At 45.2% G+C, this 19,187-nt stretch overlaps 2 protein-coding genes across 5 annotated transcripts; both read right to left on the bottom strand.

Moving 5' to 3' along the window:
* Nucleotides 1-555: 555 nt before the first annotated feature.
* On the bottom strand, nt 556-12,980 carry rgl3a (ral guanine nucleotide dissociation stimulator-like 3a). 4 transcript variants are annotated; one of them, XM_068321160.1, is made up of 18 exons: nt 12,216-12,980; nt 11,402-11,659; nt 8,130-8,419; nt 7,027-7,071; nt 6,747-6,916; nt 6,273-6,448; nt 5,875-6,183; nt 5,676-5,779; nt 5,399-5,483; nt 4,191-4,250; nt 3,573-3,659; nt 3,431-3,463; nt 3,197-3,318; nt 3,003-3,092; nt 2,728-2,863; nt 2,387-2,641; nt 2,176-2,290; nt 556-2,088 (listed from the first exon to the last, which is right to left on the bottom strand). In XM_068321160.1, the coding sequence occupies exons 2-18, from the start codon at nt 11,588-11,590 to the stop codon at nt 1,934-1,936; spliced, it is 2,421 nt and encodes an 806-aa protein (XP_068177261.1). In that variant the 5' UTR covers nt 11,591-11,659; nt 12,216-12,980; the 3' UTR covers nt 556-1,933. The 4 variants fall into 4 exon arrangements, with proteins under 4 accessions (XP_068177261.1, XP_068177262.1, XP_068177263.1 ...); XM_068321161.1 differs by having other exon boundaries at nt 11,402-11,656; XM_068321162.1 differs by lacking the exon at nt 12,216-12,980 and adding an exon at nt 9,022-9,282 and having other exon boundaries at nt 11,402-11,543.
* An 842-nt stretch (nt 12,981-13,822) lies between these two features.
* On the bottom strand, nt 13,823-19,015 carry odad3 (outer dynein arm docking complex subunit 3). The gene is made up of 13 exons (XM_068322342.1): nt 18,937-19,015; nt 17,688-17,809; nt 17,538-17,615; nt 17,078-17,269; nt 16,857-16,958; nt 16,517-16,642; nt 16,279-16,392; nt 15,904-16,053; nt 15,635-15,795; nt 15,398-15,554; nt 15,166-15,309; nt 14,427-14,514; nt 13,823-14,354 (listed from the first exon to the last, which is right to left on the bottom strand). The coding sequence occupies exons 1-13, from the start codon at nt 19,013-19,015 to the stop codon at nt 14,245-14,247; spliced, it is 1,623 nt and encodes a 540-aa protein (XP_068178443.1). The 3' UTR covers nt 13,823-14,244.
* Nucleotides 19,016-19,187: the final 172 nt, after the last annotated feature.

Raw genomic sequence — 19,187 nt, 5'->3', positions numbered from 1 at the left:
GGAGGAAAGAAATGAAATGCATGCATGAAAAGGATTCACACACCCACACGGATGGACCCTCAGTGAAATTATGCAATCTTCAGTCAATGTCACTAACCCCGCCCTAAAACGTAAAAACCAAGTCATAACCCTTCAGATGTCCTTTGAGGGTCTGCCCAGAAGAGAGGACCGCCCAACATGTCCTCAGGTCCAAGGTCAAAAACTCACATTTCATAAAAATACACCCACAGAAAACCTCGTTGGAGCCCTGGAGATCTCTGAGCTCCTCAGGTGTTCGTCAGGGCAGGAGGCAGGAGGACAGATCTCCACACTGCTGCTCCTTCTTCACAATGGTCATCATCACTCTGGACTGTATGATGGAAACTCCTGGAGGGTAAAAACCAGTGTGGTTTTGACTGGAACCAGCGATGAGTGAAGCAGGGTGGGTTTATTGTGTGCGAGTAGCGCCACCTAGTGGTGACACGTGGTGCAAAGACTAAGGTTTGGTTTTCTAGGGGGAAAGTTCATCCAACTTCACTAGTAATTATAATAAGTAATCAAATAAAGACGAGTTACTCAATTAGTAAATTAATTTTATTGGTGGACATGTAATACCAATTATAAACACTGAGTGCTTTTATTATACCATAAAGTTAGCTGTTTTATCTGTAGAAATAAAATATTAGTACCATAAAGTACCAGCTTGAACCAACAGCTCAGGTGCTCTAACATTGACTTCATTTACAGTCCAGACACATAATAGACAGAACAGGAAATCCTGCTAACTCTAGAGTCAAACACGCCACATGTAATGCATTAAATCTGCACACATATGCAGAATCCTGCACAAAACGGAGGAGAAACTTTGCTGTGTTTTAATGTTAATCAGGAGTGTGTGACACTCTGTGCAAATCAGCAGATGACTGGGGGGGAAAAAAATATTACTTCAGGTTTTTATTTCTAACACATGCAGAAATCAGTCTTAAATATTTTGTGGAGGATTTCACATCATTAAGGCAATCTTCCAAATTGAGATCTCCTACTGGGACACTTCATTGTCACCTGGTCGGATCACTCTACATGGCATCCGTTGGGTTTAGCAGGCTGGATGCAGCAGGCTGGCTGCATATATCAGACTGGAATGAACAGCAGCCTCAGTCTCAGAGAAACACAGCAGACACCTCTGTGCAAGAGAATAATAATATCTGTAACGTGCACTTTATGCTCACAAATAATCCTTCATTTAATAGACCGTCAAACGATCTTTTCCTTCATGGAGAATAATGCAAAGTTCTGCTGAAGTCATTCAACACACAATTAAAAGACATGTCTGAAAACAGCGCAGCATCCAAGGCTGCAGACACGAGTCGAAACAAAGACAGAACCAACAGCGCTAAAAGCTCAATACTGGAACGCATTAAATAATTTAAGTGGACAAAATACATTAAAATTAAAGTCATTAAAACATTTAAATCCACAACTTGACGACAATTTAATACTTCAAACGTTTTCTGGCTGTGCATCAGACCGGTTCCACACTCGGTCCTGATGCATTTCACTCAGCTGACAGGTATCATCCCGACGTGGCCGCTAAGCTCTGGCTAGCACGGTTAAAAGAATCATTCATTGAGCCCCACTGGCTGGAGTCGGTCCAGGAGGGGCTTGATGTCATGACCGTCCTGCAGTTCATTCACCCAAATGATGTCCGTTTTTACGATGAGCTACATGACAAGTCGTGTTTCCTTTTTGTTCTTCTCCGGTGTACTTCAGGTCATTCGGTCCTGATGGGAGCTCCTCTAGGTCTCCCCTGCCAGAGCAGATCATATCCGCCGCCCGGCAACAATCTGATGACGGTCGAGTCGACGCCACGGGCAACAAGCGTGCTGTTGTTGCAGATGAACGGCTCCTCTGTCTTGTGGATGTAGTCCTAACATTTTTCCAGGGAACACGCATTTCATTTAGCGAAGCGACTCCTGGTTTGAGCCCCGGGGCTGGAGGCAGAGCCGAGGCGTCTCCCGTGGCTCCTCCAGCGCTGACGCAGCACAAAGTCGTAGTTGGCGGAGGTGCTCATGGCGTAAAACACGTTGGCTTTGACAGGAATCTGGAACTCTGAGGAAGAAGCAACAAGATGAGGAGTTAAGATTTAAGCCCCAGTGACCTGTTCAATTGTCTTCTACTTCAAGCGAAGGCCTTTACCTTTCCCGTTGTTGAGCATCTGGTAGAGGATGAACTCCTGACAGCTCACGTCCTCCATATGGTGTTTTTCAAGAGCTCTCTGGATCACCTGAGGCGTGTGGTCCTGACTGGTCAGCTGGAACACAAACAGGGTTCATGTTTAACCTCTCATCCAGGTTTATTCAGAGCACTGCCTTAAATAATAAATGAAAGACTTCAAACTTATCCTCACCAGGATGCTCTTGTAGATGTTTCCATTGCTGACGCACTCCACGCTGACCCTGATGATGCACGAGTCTGCAACCTGTCTGTTATACACGGGTAAGGCCGCCTGCGGAGAGCAGCTGGACGTCGACGAAGACGAGTCTGGAATCAGAGGAGAAGCCCTCAGGTCCAGGTTTGAGGTGCTGCTGGACAAACTGGGGGAGGGCATGGACAGGCCGGAGGAGAAGTCCTCTGCAACGTTGTGAAGAGAGCCTGACAGACTCTGAGGGAGGGGGAAAGATGGAGTGGGGTGAGATGAACATCACCTTCGACCTTTAGATTCATCTTAGATTCAGATTATATTCAGACCTTCAGTTTGAGTCGGAGGGGGGTGGGCTGAGGGGTGGACAGCTCCTCCATGTCTGAACTGCTGGAGCCAGAGGACGACACGCTGATCTGGTCGGCATGAGTCTTCCTCAGGGAGCTGTCGCTGGCCGATCGCAGCCTGTGCACATAAAACAGCAGCGGTTACTACCGTCGTCGTCTGCTTGAATTAAACTGCAGATCGATCCAAAACAAGATCGTTCTAGATCACAGCAGGCGGGGTCGTCTCAGCGGCTGCTTGTACAGGCCTCACGACTTACGAGGCCAGTTTATGCAGGCGACTGCTCCATGTGCTGGGAGAACTGGGACAGGGGTCAACCGGAGGCTCCAGGTCACGGGACAGCTCATAGCTACAAGAAGTCAAAAGAAAAAGAAAAAAAGATGGTTAAAAAAAATTGCTTTGCTCAGATCTTCCATTAAATTTTCTATTAAAAGGCAGTCAGGTCTGTCTCACCTGTCCTGGTCCGTGAGCAGCGTATGAGCCTGCAGCCAAGCTGTGATAGGAGGGTTGACCTGAAGGCTGTAGTGGGAGCAGGAAGCCTGAAGCTGACGGATCTGGGAGAGAATCTCAAACTCCTGCAAGAGGAAATGATTAACAATAAATTCATTCATAGAGGAACAAAGCACAAGAAAAAAACAACCTGTAATGGTTCATGAGAGGAAGATGCCGCTAGGGGGCGACACTTACCCGTCTGCGCTTCTCAAAGTTGATGAGTCCTCCCTTTGAAAAGGGTAAAAAAAAAAAATTTTAAAAAGACAAAATGTCAGAAATTTGACCCACAAATGTTCAGAAGTGCCAGAAAATGAAGGTTTGTGTCGTTTGAACTGACCTCCACAGTGTCCGTCAGGGCCGTATCCAGCATGGTGAGGACCGTCAGGTAGGTCCCCAGGTAGGGCACCACACCGCTGCTGAAGCCCTGAGGGGACAAACCAAACAGCGTTGTACCTGAAGAACTAATATCTTTATGATATCACATATTGTTAAGAGGAAGGAAATAACTTCTTATAGCATATTAGCCACAAGAACATAATATTAATGAAACCAGAAGAAAATAGAGTTTAAAACATGTGGCGCTAGACAAACAAACGGAGACAAATGACAACATCATCAATGATGACAAGTGTGAACACATGTGTGTATGGGGGGGGGGGCATAAAACATTTCACACACAGCCACACCTGAGCTAAGTAAACGTCCACGCTGTGGACTATGGCTTTAACGGCGCTCACTATATCAGGGGGAACTAAGAGTCACGTGAGCTGCAAGCAAGCAAATATTTTCCACTGAATGAGCAGACTGAAAAAGAAAACGGGAACTGGAACCATTCCAACACCTGAAATCTTCTTAAAAACACGTGAGCGTGTGGGAGGGAGGATGGATGCTCCAGATGGATGAACACCAGTCATCACTTTATTGTGATTTCTGAACAACGTTCTCTGTATCTTACCGTGTGTCTGGACCCTGAGCAAGATGCAGGTAACTTGGACTCCTCTGGATGACTCCCCTCCTGCAGAAAACAGACGGCGGTCAACTTGAATCAAAACAACGGCGAATCAGGGCGTTGCTGGCGGAGCGGCGGGCACGAGGCGACCAAGCATGCATGTTATATAAGGCTTCCTTTCAGGGTCGAGCGCCTGTTGACAGTCTGCCGCGGCGTGGGAGGGTCAAACACAATCACAGTCGTGCAGTTGAAGGCAAGGTGTCTTTGGGTTATCAGGAGGCGGTGTGTACTCAATAAAACCAATAGCTACTGATTAGCACTGGTTCCCGACTGTCAAATTTTCATTGGTTTGGCCTTTTCATGATATTACAGAAACCTGGCAGCCCCTGACGGCGCTATCGCCAAATAAACTTTCCTATCAACTGTTTTTCGTGAAGGACAGGGCGGCGGGTGAACAGAGGCCCAGCGCTGATTCAGTGGGGAAGAGTTAACAGCTACTGGAAACACATTCTGACACAAAGACGACATGTGGATTCATGTTTGCCGTAGGTGTGAAGCCACGTGACCGTCGGAAGTCAATGCGGCCGCACAGCAAAACAGGAAATGACCAGTTTGGACTGTTTCAGGAGTGGAGCCAACAGTTCGTTCAGAAGGTCATCCTGCTCCGATGTCAAGGGCTGATCCTACCAGCAGGACACGGAATGCTTGTCTCAAGCATCAAGCCATGCAAATCTGAGTAAACAGTGAAAGTGTGGATAGTTCATTAAAACCAGGAGGAGGCTGAGGGCCAGACGTTCCCTTTGTTGGCCGGGAGAACCAGACCTGCCTCAAAAAAATTTGAAACGCCAGAGTGAATAATTAACAGACACTCCCCAAAACAGAAGAGATAAACCCTGCCAACGTGCTAATGCCAACAGGGAATCATTTTACATCCGGGATGTGACATTTAGATGGACTACAAAAACCACGAGAAACGATATTCACGAGTCAACTTTGTCAAATGTACCATATATGCACGAAATATAGCACAGATGAAATTACAGCCCTCTCAGACCCACGGTCAACAGGCAGTACAACACAGGCAGTACAGCAGGCAGTAAAAAAAAACATGCAAGAACCGCTCTCGAATATTAGTCAACTTTCAAATCTTGAGATGTTTCGAGTGCTTCACCTTCGCCCAATATAAAAACTGAGCACTGAGAGCATGTGGTTACCTCCTCTAGGATCTCCCTGCTGGTCAGCACACAGTTCTCATCAGGAAACGTCTCGCACAAGCGGTCAAAGTTGGCCGTGCTTTCCCTGAAAACAAACCAGTTTGATTGGGTGAGACATCCCGTAGAGTCAATGCTGAAGGATTCATGAAAAACGGTCGCATCTGTTTTTACTCTGTCGATTTTTACAATTTTGGAATTGAAATGCGTCTGAGAGTCACATTTTATATAAGTGTCTCCCTTGGTTTATGATGAATATAACAGTTGAGTTCTTCCTGACCTGCTGACGGCGGCCCACGTCTTCTTCAGGCGGTACACGGCATTGGACTGCAGGGCGGACAGGATGGCCCTCAAGGACGAGAAATTCTTCAGTTCTCTGCACTCCTGCAGGCGACATGTGGTTTTGTTACGCAACTATGACCACAAAAAAAAAAGAAAAAAAATCACAATTGTGAATCCAGGTGCTATCAGACCCTGACCTGAGCGACTGCGATCCACTTCTCGATGATGAGTGCTCGGTGGGCGGGGCTGGAGTGAAGAGAGCGAGGTGAACTCGGGGCCGGAGAAGGGGACAAGAAAGCAGAGGAGCCAGTTGGTGGGAAAGGCGACGGCGTTGAAGGACTGAGCGACGACGGGCAGAGGAGGGAGGTGATGACGCGGTTGGTGACGGCGTTGAACTGAGATATGGTCGCACGGACGGTGGGCGCCAGGTTTCGGTTGTCCTTCTTGTCCCGCTGAGACCAGACGCAGCCCAGGCAGTGGAAGGGCACCACCTTCACAAACAGGTCCTAAAAGGGGCCACGATGGCAGGGGGGGGGGGGGTATTATGAAGGAGTCACACACAGAAAAGGAGCGTCGGTACACTCGTGCTACCTACAGCATCCAGCCGGGTCAGCTGCTCTGCCACATGTGACGCAGCGAAATCTGTAAAGTTTTGTTGTTCTTCCTCCTCCTTCGGGAACACTCCTCCTCCTCCTCCTCCTCCTCCTCCCTCTGGATCACTTCGCTCCTGCTTCCGTCGACAGCTGATGTCTGAAGCCGACCGGCTGCCGTCTGTCAAACACACCAGATCATAAACCATTTATACAAGCTGGAATTTAACATTTTTATGGCGTTTGAACATTCTTACAGCACAAAGCTGTCCAGGTATCTCAATAGAGACAGTGGTGAGCAGACCAGAGGACAGATGGTGAGGATGTTGGTTAAAAGGTGATGAGGATGGAGCTACCAGGAAAGAGGAAGACCAAAGAGAAGGTGGACGAATGTAGTGATGAAGACGTGAGGACAGGTGGTGTTATAGAGGAGGATGAAGAAGATAGACTGGCATGGAGAGAGAGACGTCATCCTGCACCTTGTTCCTGGAGCTTCTTCAGGACGCTCTCAGCAGCTTGAGCCAAACGTCTGAAGCACAAGCGATGGCGCAGGTGAACACACAGCAGCCGGAGGGCCTGGAACCGAGGCGGCTCCCGGAAGTCCTCGCAGTACTCGTCGAGCCACAGCCGGATCAGCGGCGGTAAAGTGCTGAGGGGGGGTGTCAGTCTGGGTTCAGGTTTCATCGACGTTAACGGATACATAAATGAATCATGTGTTATGTCATGACGTGTGGGTCAGTGGAAAGCGTCCACGCTCACCTGTGCGGACACGCCGTCTTATCCAGGCTATAAAGCGAGTCGTCTCTGTGGAAAAGCAAACACAATTACCTTGAACCACCGGCTGAGAACAAAATGTCAAGGATTATCAGTCGTCACCACAGCGATGTCCAACAACATGGACGAGCGGGAGGTGACAACAACAAGCGACAAAAGGTCCAGGGTTTTGACGACAGTAACGGTTCATCCTGTGTAAATGTCCAGCAACAAAGTCAGTACGAATGTTATATCATCTAAACGGGAAGTTAAAGTGATGTCATTTAAAAGCAGATACTCGGACTGACGGGGACTGAATCAAATAATGTGTTCAGTAAACAAGATGCACCATTTATGCAGCAGCAGTCACCTAAAAGTACAATTTACTCGAACGTTCCAACTTCTGGAAAACAAGGCGAAGGAAACCAAACGCACTTCCGAGGCCGACCTCACAGGAAGCATGTTTCCACCAGCGCCACAGATATGAGGGCGGCTGTTTGACAAATAATACACCGAGTGGGCAGCGTTAAAGGCTCCAACACGGGTCGCTGTGACAAACCAAATATAGGACGCGTAGAATTGTGAAGGAAATCTCTAATGAGGATTTCTCTGTCAAACCCCGATAGGAAACGTTTGACCGCCGCTGGAGCTGGAGGGCGTAGGCGTGACCTCCAGGGAATGGAAGCTTCCTCCTGCTTTGTTGGCTTCACTATGACACCCGTTGTGTAAACTTGCCCGGCAGGTATGAAGAAAGACTGTGATGTATGCATCTTCATGTGGACCAACCAGGACATTTAAAAATAGCACCGTTCACTTAAATGCAACACAATGATCACAGTCAGTGATCGCTTACACGTCTGTTAAATACATTTATTTCCAGGCTGCTCAGCAAAGGCTGGAGTGATCTAAGCATTCCTATAAATAGTCAGGTCACTTCCTCTTCTTCCTCCACGCTGGCTGCAGGACTGAATGAGCAGTTTTTTTAAGAAACCGAAGCTTCACTTCCTGCTGAGTGAAGCCTCTATACCCAGCAAGGAGTTGAAATGAGTCATGAATAAAGTCAGTTTCTGTTGTAACAGAGTAAAAACCTCTCCTCTGGCAGTTCTCACCTCTGGAAGAGCAGCTCGATCAGGGTGCTGGTGGAGGTGAAGGCCCTGTAGGTGGACAGGAACGCTCGGACAAAGTCGGGCTCCTGGTGCTCGGTGTCCAACAGGTGCGTGACCAGACGCTCCAGGGTGGCGGCCTTCAGCCGGCGCACCTTCACCGTGTGGTACTGGACGCAGCTGAAGGTCGCAGGGCCCGCCGAGGCGTCCGAGGCGGGCGAGACGGGCTCTCTGCGCAGGGTGATGCCAAACACGGCCCCCTCCTCCTCTTCCTCACCCCATTCCTGCACCGGGTCCTGCCGGGGAGAAGGAAGATATGATGATCTTTACTCCACAACACGGTGACGCAGACGGCTGGTGATGAAGAGGCATCCACTGACACAGCTGACCCGACAAACACAGGGACCATTCACCGAAACCATGACACAGCCGGACACGACTCTTCGTTTAATTCCATTTGTGCGCGTTTGGAACAACAGCAGAGACATTTCTTGTCACTCATTTCACTAAAGGTCAAATAAGTTTAAAAAAAAACAAACAGCTGAACGTTTTGAGGAATAGGAGTTGATTTTTAACCAGATAGAATTTATGAAATGTAAAATACAGTATACTCTAAAGGCAAACTTAAATAAACAGGTAGATTGAAGCATGAATACAAGGGAGTAATTAGATGGTGTTAGACAACAACACTGTTTGACAGCATCCACACTGTAATCAATCCGTTATCAGAGGCGCGCTGCCTGCGGCTACAGAAACCACCGCCACCAGAGTCCCCGGGGACACGAGTGGGTATTGGTCACAGCCACGAGAAAAATAAACGAACAAACGTCACACTTCTGACGTCATCCCATCCCGTTTTTGAGCTTCAGACAGTATGAGCTCACGATGCTGAGCCTACCATTGATAAATGCCATTTCCCCATGTCTGTCCTCCAGGATTTAAGTCCGTGTCTGAAGCCTCCCTCTGATTGGACCGCAGCGCAGGTAGAGGTTCTTCACCGTCCAATAAGAGCTCACTTCAGCCCGGGGGACATCCGACTGTCTCATGTTGGACTGACCTGTCCGGTGGTCTCTGGTCCGCACGCAGGACTCAGTGCGCAGCGGTGACTTTGGATGGACTGGTTTGAGACTGGGAAGAGGGGAGGGAGAGAGGGCTGCCGCTGGGCGGGGCCAGTGACAGGTGAGGGAGGGGCTTAAGTACTGGCCAATGACGAGGAACGGAGCAAATGTTTGATTTTATTGTGTAGATTTTAATGATGCCACTGGGGTAATTAAAAATATAACCACAATTAATGAATAGTGTCAAACCAGAGATTAAAAATTAAGTTAAATTTCTTTAGTATAAGGGTGTTAGACTGAAGGTATTCATATGGACCCATTGAGAGAAAGATGGACAGATTTTTTGATTTTGATTTTCAAAATCACATTTAAGAGAGAGAGACAGAGAGGAACAGACAGACAGAACGAGGGAGAACGGTCGTGCAAACCCAAAAGTTCAAGTGGGATTTGATTTTGGACAACCTCCTAGGTTTTAATGTCCATTTCATTATTCATATATTATTCAAACAGTTCTGTGTAGTGTCATTTATTCATGAATCAAATTGACATGTACCCATAGAGTTATCTGTGTAAGTACTTAAATTGGGTGTTTAAATGACTGATTATTGTATATTTTGCAGCAGCAACGTTTGTTGTTTAACAGTTACTTGTGTGACGGCAGGGAAATGTTCTCAGAGTGTCATTAACATGCAGGCAGGCGGTGCAGCTGCTGCTGGAGGCCTCCGGGTGCAGAACAAATGGTTCTGACGGTTCCACCCAGCAGCGCTCGGAGCCAGCAGTTTGCGTCCTAGACGTGAAGACAACCTCTTGTCATGGAAGAAGTGGAGATGACAAATCTTAAAACACTCAACACCACTGTGCTGTCATTGGGGAATATTTCATTTACATACGTGAGGCAAACGCAACCATCATCATCATCAGTGAGTATTTCAGAGACGCATCCTCTAAAGAATCCAGCCGGGACAGTTTGTCACCACGGCCTCCAGCTCACGGTCCTGCCCACGGTGTCGGGGCGTGGTGAACAGGTCTCTCCTGTTAGCACCACCAACCCCGTGACTACAGGATCACGTCTAACCAAGGTAAAATAAGTTGAGAACAGTTTTATCACCACTGATGACAGCGAGCAGCTGAGCAGATGGGATGTCGTCAGTTCTAGCTGCTCTTTTAGCACTCAGGGAAGAATGAGCTGTGTGTCTCTAATGAGAGTCCGTCTCACTGAACTGAAAATCTATTTCTCACACCACCCACTGTCATTCTACAGAACCTGAACAAAAGAGCAGCCGGGGGGGAAACCACCCCCCCCCAGGAGAGACCTCAATTAGTGCTTATTAGACACATGAATGGGTGATGAGGAACAAACAAAGTCAAGCATGTGACCCTGAAGTTATTTCCTCAAAAATTCCTTTTGGCGGAAATACAGACAAGTGTGTCCAAAGCGATAAACCTCCCAGAGTGTACAGTAAGCCGTCGTCACATTCACGCTCATTGTCAATAAATATCTGCCGGCGATGACGTCTTCAGTGGAAAAAATGCAGAACTGCAAAAGGAACAACAGCAAGTTCCCTTAAAGGGCGGGACCTGACGTAGTCGGTGACTGGATGTAGAACAGCCACGTCGTCAAGGATGGGTCTGTTATTGCCCCAAGTAACAACACCTCAGATATCAAACACTGAAACTGGGTCGCATTGTGCTGGACACAACAAACGATATAGATATGTGATGGGAGGGAACCAGGTCTACAAGGAAGCAGTCTGTGTTAATATAATACTTCGTCTGGATTGGGGTATTATTGTAGTAGTACTGCGTTCTAGTATTACCGCATCAGCAGGAGGGAAACCATCAGCCAGAGATCAGAGACAAAACGTTCTGACGTCCTCAACAGCTGATGACAAACAGTATTTGTGCAAAACTCAAAAAGAGGTCCAGTAAAACAGGGCTGCCATGGCAACACCTTTCAAGTTATTGGAGATCTGTGATAAAGTTTGATTTCAAGTCAATCAGGTGAAAATTTTAGGTTTAGTTTTTCAAAAGTGAGTCACCTGAAATCTGAAAAATGCAGGTATTTCCTTTAGCTGCAGGAATGATCAAACAGAAAACACTTGTCATAGAGTAGGGTGGTATTTGTGACAGGCTTTGTATTTTTTGTTTTTTTGAGGCCCGACCTCAAAACAGATTTCCACAACTGATTTCGACTGAAGACAGAACTCCGTCCCGACTCACCTCACACTGTCCCTCGGTGTCCAGCAGCTGGAAGCTGGTCAGCCACACGCCGGGCTCATTGTCCGTGTGCACGACCATGCACTGATTTGGCCGCAGCCACAGCAGCTTCTTCATCCTGCCCACCTTGTGGCGGAGGCTGCGGGCCTCCTCTTCATCGCTGCCTCCACACACAGGAAGAATCGTCCTCATCTCCTGCTCTCTGTCACGCTACAAGCCCACGCATCGCCTCACGTCTCCCCCGTAGATGATGCTCATCTGCTTCGGAGAGGAGAGCATGAGTGGTAGGTTTAGTCTGTTTCATTTACTCAGTATTTTATTTATTTCAAATTTTCCAACAGAGCAGGTGACATTTTTAAACCTCCTGTATTCAGCTGTTTGAGTTCACCCTAAAAAAATCACAGGTCCAGGTTTTTCAAATTTGAGCAGAATTTTAAGATTTACCTTGTCAGGAAATAAATATTAATTCCCGTAGCAGTGACATATAGGCAGTATTTTTATCACAACAGATTAACAAACATTCTTTTTCATCAACAAAATGACTTATCTGGCAATAATGTGTCGCGAAAAATAGATTTTATAAGGTGAAAATAACATTTAAGTGATCAATGTGATTACCCACTGAAAGTCCAATAAGATGCAGTAATCATCTCTGAGAAAAACTAGGAGTCAAATTCACATTTTCACTTATAAAGAGCCTCATATCTGGATAATAATATCTTCTCTCCACCATCTTCGAGCAAAAGCAGATATCCTGGCAATTTGTAAGAAAAAAAAAGAAGAAAAAAAATCACCTGCAAAGATAACAGATACTTACTGTGGTTTCTCTGTTGATTTGACGACTCCTGGATCCTGATGAAGACCAACTTCAGAGCGTCTGTCCAGCAGGAGTATTCATGAACAGACAGTGAGAGACTTGGACGGAACAGACTGTGGCGTGTTCAGCCGAGGAAAGGATTGCACCGAGTGTTTGTGGGTGGATGATGATGATGATGATGATGATTCTGTTCATGCGTGAGTGAGCCTGTTGGAATGGCCTCCTTCCTGTTTGGCTGCATACAGAGATAGATAATTGTCCCATTCTGATTCCATCCCACTTTGTTCCACCTCACCGGCTTCACTTCATTAGCATAAAGCTAATTCTTCATCCTCATGTCTTACCTGGAGTGCAGATGGACTCATATTTACACTGAAGCATATGTGAGGAGGGTTGGCTTTTGCTTTACTGTCCATAGATGTACAGAATCATCCACACTGAATGGATTAAATGCGCTTTTTAAAATCTGACTGGTTGAAATTGTGTTAGAGGTTTTAAGTTTTCCTTACCTGAGCACAGGTGACCACCAACTAGACCCTGAGAATGATGTGTAAATGTTGGGTGGAGGCCTGGTGGGCGATGGCTCCACTCACACTCCTGGAAGCAATTCAATATCTGCAGCAAGGCACGAAGGCCCGCCTCCTCAAACCAATCTCCCAATCACTTAGGAGGAAAGACTCCAACCACTCCCCAGAGAGAAGCAATGAGGTATTGATTGATTATCAATGAATTTGACCTACATCAGGTCAGAGGTTCTGTCATATGTTCATATGAATTGTTATGAGTGTAATTCTGCAGTTTTATGCATAAATCAACATCATGTTGCATGATACTTATTTCCTGTTGAATTTTGTCCCCTTTTATTTATTTTAGGTTATGATACAGTAGGTATAAATATAATTTTGACTGAACTGTATTATGTAAACCTTTATTTAGCCAATGAGTTTAGCCAAATCAGTGAATGGAAACACCTGTCAGGTCCCAGAACACTTGTTTCTCTAATTTTTGCAAAGTTGGTACAGTATTGATTGAATAACTACTTAAAATAACAATACAAAAATGTGTTTAATATCTTAAATTTGAACTTATTCATAACTACAGTTTAATCTAAGCAGTCAGCATTAAAAGACAAACGTGCCTCACCTTCACAAAACCAAATGGTAAAAGCTGATATTAATTTAATTTGGACGCATGGGACGCAAAGACTTTGTCTGTGCAGATGAAGGTCGTCCGTGTCTGATTCTGAGTCATGGGATCATCGAACATCGTCTGTCTGACTCTGTGACACTTTTACATGACGGATCATTGTTCTGTATACAGGACAAAAAGACGAGTCACATAAGATCCAGGAACTGGTTCTGTCAACCACAAAGCACCTGACAAAGATTTTTGGGATGCTGAACATTTTTCAGTAAAGCTTCTATGGTTCAGGGGACGTTTCACACGGTGGAGATTACGATCTGGGTCAATTCAGATTAATTGCTCACATTATTAACCCAGTAAATAAAGGCAGGATTCCACAGTGGTGCAGCCTTTGACGTAAAACTGGGTGCAATGAATCATCATGAATTATTAAACCTCATTTACAAGAGCTTCAAAGGGTAAAATGTACAAAAATAAATGGATGATTAAGACGTCAGATCATTGTTTTTTTTTTATATAACATTTAGTCTCATGAATTGAAGAATGGAATTCTGGCATTGACTCAGAGGTGGAGACTGTTTTCACCACAGCAGCGCCCGACAGAAAACATCGCTGTTGTCAAAACAAAGCCATTATACAACAAGGAGCCAAAAGCCACACGTACATCTATTAATAACCATCACCTGTGAACGCCCAGCTGACTTCTTCTGTCAACGTGATGAAACTATATTGTCATTGCTATTTTTTTTGTTGGTTTGATAGAATCTGAGATGATTAATTATTGCTTTAAAAAAAACCAACAACCTACATGTGAAATCATAAGAACCTAAGTGAGTCAAGTCAAATGTTGAGCTGAAACTGGAAACTGGATCATTTAGTTGTCGGATTAGAAATTCCCCTTCTTCTTCCTCTTGGATTTGTCAACGATCAGCTGGGACTGACGCTTCAGCATCTCCCGCGTGATGATACCGGCCTCGTCTTCTTCGCTCTCTTCCTCTGAGACACAAACGTCGACAGTTTGAAGAAAACTTAGATGCAGACTGAGTGTCTGACTTTGTCCCAACTCACCGTCGTTGAAGAGGTCCGGTGTGTGTTCCTCTGGAAGCTTAACGCGGGTGTTGTACGCCGGAAGTTTCCCCTCAATCCTGACAAAGAACTGCTCGGAGAAATGAAACACAGGTGGGAAATAGTCAAGATTATGAGTACACAGCACAGTACAGAAGTCTCCTACTGGGTGAGAGCACAAGCAGATATTTTATGTTTCAGTTCCACATGAGGGCCCTTTGCTTCTGGCCCTCTGACAGAAATGGTTCCCACCCCTTCCTGGAGTTGTTTCTGTCTCCGTCCTGACCAGCAGGTCCATCTCTCCAAGATATGATGTACTTATTGACAGGTGATCTACAAAATCGTTTGACAGTCATGCAGACAAGACTGGACCCATTTGAGATTAAAACCTCAGATTTACGTCAATCACAGAGATTATGACTCCTAAAAATGGATCTGGGAGTAAAACGACTGAATGTCATTGGTAAATGACCCAGAATCTGTTACGTGTTTCCTGTGGCTGATATCTTATGTTCTCAAACAGTAACGTTGCTGCTTAGTGTTAGTATTCATAAACACTTCACTTTAATGGCTGTGTTCCTTTCAGATAAGCAGTGCTAACATTGCAGTGTGCATGCGGCCATGCTGTGTTCACTGGTCACACTGCATGTTCCATAAAACTGCCTTCACGCAGATGCAGAACAATATTCCTAATCTATCTATTATCTTGTTTTTTCAGGAGCGTTGTGGAGCATCGACCCACCTCCTCCATCTCCTTCTTGATTGTGGACAGATCCTTTCCATGAAGCTGCTCCTGCAGCAACAGAAGCTTCACCTGACATTGATTCATCAACTCCAGCACGAACTCGTCTGAGTCCGGAGATGCTTCAGCCGCTGTGTCCTCGCTCTTAAGAGGAATGGGAGGATGGCGAATGTTAGGAATGGCATGGACCAAAGGAGTCATTAGCCGTGGTGACGGTTGAGGACATATTTACTGGTGCGATGTGGAGAAGTTTTTCTGTGAGGTGTTCCACCCAGGCTCGGACAGCATTGACAGTTTTAACCAGGAAATCCAGATGTTCTTTGCTTTGATCGCACCTCTGCTGTTGAACCTGCAGTTGCTGCTCGCGCTCCTCCAGCATCTCTTGGTCGCTGGTAAAACCACAGGTAGAACAGAAGCTTGTGAACATTTCACAGCTACACGCACGACGGCTTCCGGCTGAGCAGCTCACCTGGAGCGTTTAGCTTCTCCAGAATATTTCATGTCCTGCAGCTCTCGGCTCAGGAGCTCCATCTGCTCCTTCTGCTGCTGCAGCAGCTTCTCGTTGTGGGCCTTCATCTTCTGCAGAAGTTGGTGCGTCTCTTTCTGGGAGTTAAAACGCTCCACAATCTCCTACACACAAGAATTAACAGCAAAATAAACCACATATATGTATTCACGTATAACGTGTACGTGAACTGACACTCAGCAGGTGCATCAACCTTTATTCCACATCTCTACCTGTAGATCTGTGAGTCCAGACGCCTCCTTCAGACGTCTGAAGGCCTCCTCATAAGTGGAGGTGGCCTTGTCTTCTTCACCAGCCATCGTGGGAGTGCTGCACGGCGCCTCGCTGCCCAGCTCATCTGGCTGCATCGCTGTTCTCTGAGCCTAAAGGAGATGTTATAACCTCTGAAAACACAAGTTACTGAGTTCACTCTGAAGAATTTCTGATACTAGCTGCTTTAGGGTGAGTGTTGTAGGCGGTTCTGTGATTGTGCTGCTTGATCAGTCAGATATTTGCATGTTTAGTTGCAAATGAATGCAAATGAAAATTAGTGAGAAATTACACCATAAAACATGTGTGTGTGTCACACACCAACATTCCCATCTCACCCTTCTCTCAGCCTGGGCTTTGCACTCCTCAACTCTTTTCCTGTAGCTGGCTATGATGCGGTCTCTGTCTTTGCGCTCCTTGTAGAGAGATTCCTCCAGCTGCTGTAACTCAGCCTGGCGAGAAACACGTGGTGACAGATGCAATTCAGCAATCATTATCTCCAGTTGTTTGAACGTGATGACGGACTGTAGTGGAAACTGAAAGAGACATTTTATTATAGTGGATGTTTCGGAACACCTGAGCAGCTTCTTTGCAGAGCTGGGCGTTATTGTTCAATGCCTGCATCTTGTGGAGCTCCTCTCTTTGCTTCAGAATTTCTGCTTCCATGTTGTCCAACTGGCCCTCGAAGGTTAGACTCTCCTCCTGAAGGGCAGACAGTAGATGTAAGGATTAAAAGAGATAAGGTGGGAAATACGGATTTAAAAGCGAGATAATGATTATGTTCTCAAGTTGCACTTGTAATATTAATATCTAATAGATAGACAACAAATGCAGTTGTCAATATATTGAAGAAGGAAGTCAAATTGAGTGCAAACAAAAGTAAAGCAAGGACAGGAAGTGACAGTATGTAATGAACCTGCAGGTGACTTTTGAGTTTCTGATAGTTGATCATAATGTTTGTAGCTTCTTTGTCCTTAAAATGTGTCTTCTCCAGACTGTTTTCCAGTGCCCGAAGTCTCTGAAGAGACAAAAACACACCATTCTGTCATGCATTGCACTAAAAGTGAGCACCGGGAGGCCAAAAGAAGACAAAGGATTGGTTTGCACATTTTGTAAGAGAAGTTTAGATGCAACAACCATTGCGTCCTCCTCATTTTTCAGAGTTCTGGCATCAGTAGACGATGCTCCACCTCCGGCTTCTGGTTTCATTCTCTTGTATTCCTCCTTAAGCTCCTCAAAGTGGCGCTGTTGTGTCTGAGTGGTGTGTTTCAAAGCATTGAGGCGCTTCTTCTTGGACAACACCTCCTGCTCCAGCTTTGTTAGGGCTTCCTGAGAAGACGGCAATGACAGGGACAGGAAGTTGGAACAGAAAGGGTCGGATAGAGAGCTGCATACTCACATTCTGAGTCTATTATTTATATCTGTTTAATTGAAAAGTAGCTGAATGAGAACATTTTCCATTTCAAATTCAGTTTCTACGTTTTCACCAAAAATAACTGAGGTATTGAGGTGGGAAAAGTGAAATCTATGATGGAATTGTCCTTAAATTACTTTAATTTTGACCTTAATAACACACATTTATGCTTCATGCTCTCACCTTCCCAGACATGTTGCGGTAGGCCTCTTTCTCCACCCCTCTGTTATGAAAGGCCACTTTGATGACATGTTCATCACCCTGGAAGACAGCAAATGGAAGACTTGAACATGACTGGAACTGACAGAGCTCCTCTATATCACAGAGACTTACGGCTTTAGCTTCTGCCACTTGTCTGTACAGACTTTTGTTGTCATGCCTCAGCCGGAGGATGGTGTCTTTGTTCTTCTTGATGGTGGCCTGAGAGCTCTCATATTCTGCAGTTCTTTCTTCCTCTGGTGGACACAAGTAGATTGTAACCAGTAACGAGAAGGCATTAAGTAGAATTCATAGCTCTGTAGTAAGGTGCAATAGTCCATTTAAATGAAATCAAATTCTAGCAACAAGTCAAAAATTTTGAACAGGACCTACTAAATGCACAAAATACACACATTCACAAAGGCCTCATAATGTAATATTAAATAATGTGGGGGGAAAAAGGTTTATTTCTTGGTACATGGTAAATCAAAGTGTCAAGTTCATGGAAAATATTTATTATGGACGTGTAAAAAATTAAGAGTAGTTAAATGTCAGTAAACAAAAAAAAAGAAAAATACTGTACTACATACAAAATATACAACATATGCATCTCGAATTATGTGTGGAACAAGAAAAAGAAAGTATAAGGATGAAAGAAGTCTAAAGGTTTAAAAACCCTACAGCTTTCCCAATATTTAGTATAGATATGTACGGTGCGCCCTCGCGCGTTCGCGCGTCAACGCTCGCCACTTTTGGAAAGTGGCGAGCATTGCTGTCTGTCTGTACATATACATAGATAGATACATAAATAGATTTACAGTACTGTGTGTGTGTGTGTGTATATATACATACATACATACATATACATATATGTATATACAGTATTTTCTGCGCTATAAAGCGCACCGGATTATAAGGCGCACCGTCAGTTTTTGAGAAAATTAAATGCTTTTAGGTGAGTCTTATAATGAGGAAAATACTGAAATACTGTGTTTGTGTATGTGTGTGTGTGTGTGTGTGTGTATATATATAATATATATATTAATGGTTCTGTAGTGCATAACAAGATATATATATATATATATATATATATATATATATATATATATATATATATATATATATATATATATATATATGCATACACACACATAATTTCTGTACACTGACTCATTGTTTATGGATTATGTTTAGTTCATGATAATAATACTAATACTGTACTAGTAATTTGGTGATTATATCAATTTGCCCATATTACTGTACTATATTAGTGGTTACTTATATTCATACAGACACGTGTACATGTATAGAGCTATAAAGGCACATGTATAAATGTAACCAGTCCTCTCTACAGGTTTATCCGTGGACACGTCAGCTTACGCACCCAGGAGCTGGATTTTCCGCTGCATCGCCGTCACTTGGTCATGTAGGGGGGGGTTCAGTCTGTCGGCACTGAACGGCATGTTTTTGCTCTGCTGTCGCTGTACAGTTAGGTTAAAATAAAGACACCTGCTAACGTCAGCGAACTCCGCTAGGAACGCCAGAGGGTTGCCTAGCAACCGATAAACACCAACAGAGACGGGTCGAGGGGTTCTCCCGTAGAATCCAACAGGCCTGGTTCCATTGAACTAAAGA

This window comes from Antennarius striatus, chromosome 8 (assembly GCF_040054535.1).
Source record: "Antennarius striatus isolate MH-2024 chromosome 8, ASM4005453v1, whole genome shotgun sequence".
NCBI lineage: Eukaryota > Metazoa > Chordata > Actinopteri > Lophiiformes > Antennariidae > Antennarius > Antennarius striatus.
Note: the sequence above shows the minus strand (reverse complement) of the source record. Positions and strands in the feature narration are given on the sequence as shown.

Bases quoted from the DNA above. Each gene is read 5' to 3' on its own strand.
- rgl3a (XM_068321160.1), bottom strand. From the start codon at position 11,590: ATGAGGACGATTCTTCCTGTGTGTGGAGGCAGCGATGAAGAGGAGGCC. The intron at 3,464-3,572 runs GTCAGTTCAAAC...CCCTTTTCAAAG, and splicing joins CCCTGACGGACACTGTGGAG to GGAGGACTCATCAACTTTGA. The intron at 2,291-2,386 runs GTGAGGATAAGT...TTTGTGTTCCAG, and splicing joins ACATCTACAAGAGCATCCTG to CTGACCAGTCAGGACCACAC.
- odad3 (XM_068322342.1), bottom strand. From the start codon at position 19,015: ATGCCGTTCAGTGCCGACAGACTGAACCCCCCCCTACATGACCAAGTG. The intron at 17,810-18,936 runs GTGCGTAAGCTG...TGTGTCCACCAG, and splicing joins GCGGAAAATCCAGCTCCTGG to AGGAAGAAAGAACTGCAGAA. The intron at 15,310-15,397 runs GTAAATATGTCC...ATTCCTCTTAAG, and splicing joins AACTTCTCCACATCGCACCA to AGCGAGGACACAGCGGCTGA.